Source organism: Sorghum bicolor, chromosome 2, assembly GCF_000003195.3.
Source record: "Sorghum bicolor cultivar BTx623 chromosome 2, Sorghum_bicolor_NCBIv3, whole genome shotgun sequence".
NCBI classification, from domain to species: Eukaryota; Viridiplantae; Streptophyta; class Magnoliopsida; order Poales; family Poaceae; genus Sorghum; species Sorghum bicolor.
In genome coordinates this window covers 51,249,170-51,251,785 of record NC_012871.2, presented here as the reverse complement: position 1 = coordinate 51,251,785, position 2,616 = coordinate 51,249,170, and the positions used below count along the sequence as shown (strand labels likewise).

Genomic DNA, 2,616 nt, shown 5'->3' with positions numbered 1-2,616 from the left:
AGCTAGCTAGCTAGGCACGTAGTACAGCAACTGAGACACACACACACACATATGCAGTACGTACGTAGCTGCAAGGCCGGCACAGCACAGTGTGGTCCATATATATGCACGGACACGTTAACCCTCGTAGCAGTACTAGCTATAGCTAGTATGTACGTACGTACGTATGTGCACGGTGATCCATCATCGATGGACGATGGAGCATAGCTATAGGTCTGTGTGCATGCAAGCAGTGTATATATATATATATATATATATAGCTAGCGACGATGACGACGCACGCACGTTGCGGTGCATGCATGCAAGGCACTGTAGTCTCCAACACTGTAGCGGTGGCAGCCTGCACAGTGTTTGTACATAACATGCATGCATGCATGTACACATCATGCCCCCCCTGTGACTGACCCGATGATCAGATCAGGGGATGGACGACGCCTGAACCCAATAGTAACGCGACCACTGCACAGGTTACGTTAGCTAGGCCACTGCTGCTGCTTGCTGTGGAAAACATGTGGCCGGGTGGGCGATCCACATGCACACTGGCACGCGTACGTACACTACTGTGCACGTAGGGGATGTCTGTCCGTCTGTCTCTTCCAAATCCGTTTTCTAGATGCATGGTTGGAATAAGACACGCATGTATGCCATGGGATGCACTAGCTATATCGATCATGATATATGTACAGTGACGACGACGACGACGACGCTAGCTAGCTAGCTTCTGGTCGATCGATGCATGCATGCACGCATATATTATATGATTCGATCGCCGGCCAGAGCAGCAGCTAGCTACCGTCGTTCGACTTGTGTGGGGATGCGTCATATATGTGTATGTACGTTGTGTACGCACATGCATGCTGGCTAGTATAGACAGTCTCGCGCGTGTATGTTAGTATGTAGACATATCAAAGAAAAAAATTGCGGGCTATCAAAAATAGCGTTGGCTGATTCTGGCCGCTATTTTCCGCTATAGCGCCGCTATAGCTACGCTATAGCGACCGCTATACGACGTAGCGGTCGCGCTGTGTCGCCGCTATAGCCCGCTATTTAAATACAGCACGCACCAGATGAAAAGTTTAAAACTAAAATCTCACAAGTGACAAGTAACTCACAAGTCACAACCCATGATCTAATAGTCTATTTATTACAATCCAAAATTTCAAATTCAAAAGCAAAAGGCATAAAGCCACAAGTGCCATAGTTCAATAATCAATAAGCAACTGAAAGTATGAAACATAAATGAAATGACAAGCACTAAGCACACAAGTTATTGCATCTCTTCATCAGAAACAGAAATGGAATCAGAATGCATCATAGTGTCATTTTCTCCATCAGAAGATGAAGCAGATAACTCATCATCACCAGTAGGAATCAGTCTCTTTCTCTTCCTGCTCTGGTTACCTCTCTTCCTTGGTGGTGGTGCAGCTACAACCTCTTGTGAGGTAACTCCAATTCCTCCTTCCTCATCCTCTTCCATTTCTGTTTGCTCAACACCAGTGATCCACTCATTGTCTTCATCTTCTAAGACATCACTAACAGGTTTCTCAAGTGGATCTCTATCCTTATTGTCCTTCTTTTGTCTCAGTTTTTAGTTGAATTTGACAAACACAAGATCCCTCATTCTGTCATGCAGCAGCCTATTGCGTCTCTTGGTGTGGACCTACATACAATTGGAATCAGTAAGAGACTAAGAGTCTAAGAGACTAAGAATGTAAGAGTAAGAGTGCAAGACCAATTCTTACTTGTTCAAATGAACTCCAGCATCTCTCACAAGCTGATGAACTGCAAGTCAAACTGAGAATTCTAGCAGCTAGCTTTCTGAGGGTTGGTGCACTACTTCCATGATTCAGCCACCACTTAGCTACAATACAACAAAGAAGTGGAAAATAGAGGACAATGTAAATTATTTGCCAACAAAGAAATTTATTTGCTAGAGGTAGAGGACAATTTTTCATACCAGGATTAAAATGAATATTTTTGCACTGCCTTTTAGCAATTTCTTTGCCAAAGGATCCTTCGGCATCTTGGAACTTTTGAAGCTCTTCAATAATCTTGTCCTGAGTCTCTATATCTGGAACAAGCTTTGTAATGCAAGTTATGACACCATCTCTAAATGTTTCATTGTCCTCTATAGCCACCTTGTTTTGATAATAGTAGAAAGGGTTGAGGTAGTAACCAGCCCTATGCAAAGGAGTTTTCAGCTTACTGTCCCACCTCTTGTCAATGAACTGAAAAACTTCCTCGAACTTTCTCCTGTCATTATTGAACCTCTTAGAGATCTCATTCTTAGCCTCCTGTAGATACCCATATAAGAAACCCATTGCTGGCACATCACTGTCCATTCTCCTCAAGACATGAGCTAATGGCTCAAAGTAAATAACAGCAGTCTCAACATCTCTCCAGAAAGTTTCAGATTTGGCAACCTTCTCTGCTTTCTTCCCTTTGGCACTCTTTAGGTAGCCTAGTTCATGGAGCTCATCCTCCCTAAAAAGCCTTTGCAATTGCTTCTTGTTTTCTAGCATGCTTTTCAAGTTGAGATAAGCTGTAGCAAACATTGAACACCACACCTCACCAATCTCTAGAAGACTCCTGCCGGCTAGTTCCCGCCGTCCCCCT

At 43.8% G+C, this 2,616-nt stretch overlaps 1 protein-coding gene across 1 annotated transcript; it reads right to left on the bottom strand.

The window, feature by feature from the left end:
* LOC8064681 lies at positions 1,589 to 2,522 on the bottom strand. The gene is made up of 3 exons (XM_002459970.2): positions 1,958 to 2,522; positions 1,743 to 1,861; positions 1,589 to 1,660 (listed from the first exon to the last, which is right to left on the bottom strand). The coding sequence occupies exons 1-3, from the start codon at positions 2,520 to 2,522 to the stop codon at positions 1,589 to 1,591; spliced, it is 756 nt and encodes a 251-aa protein (XP_002460015.2).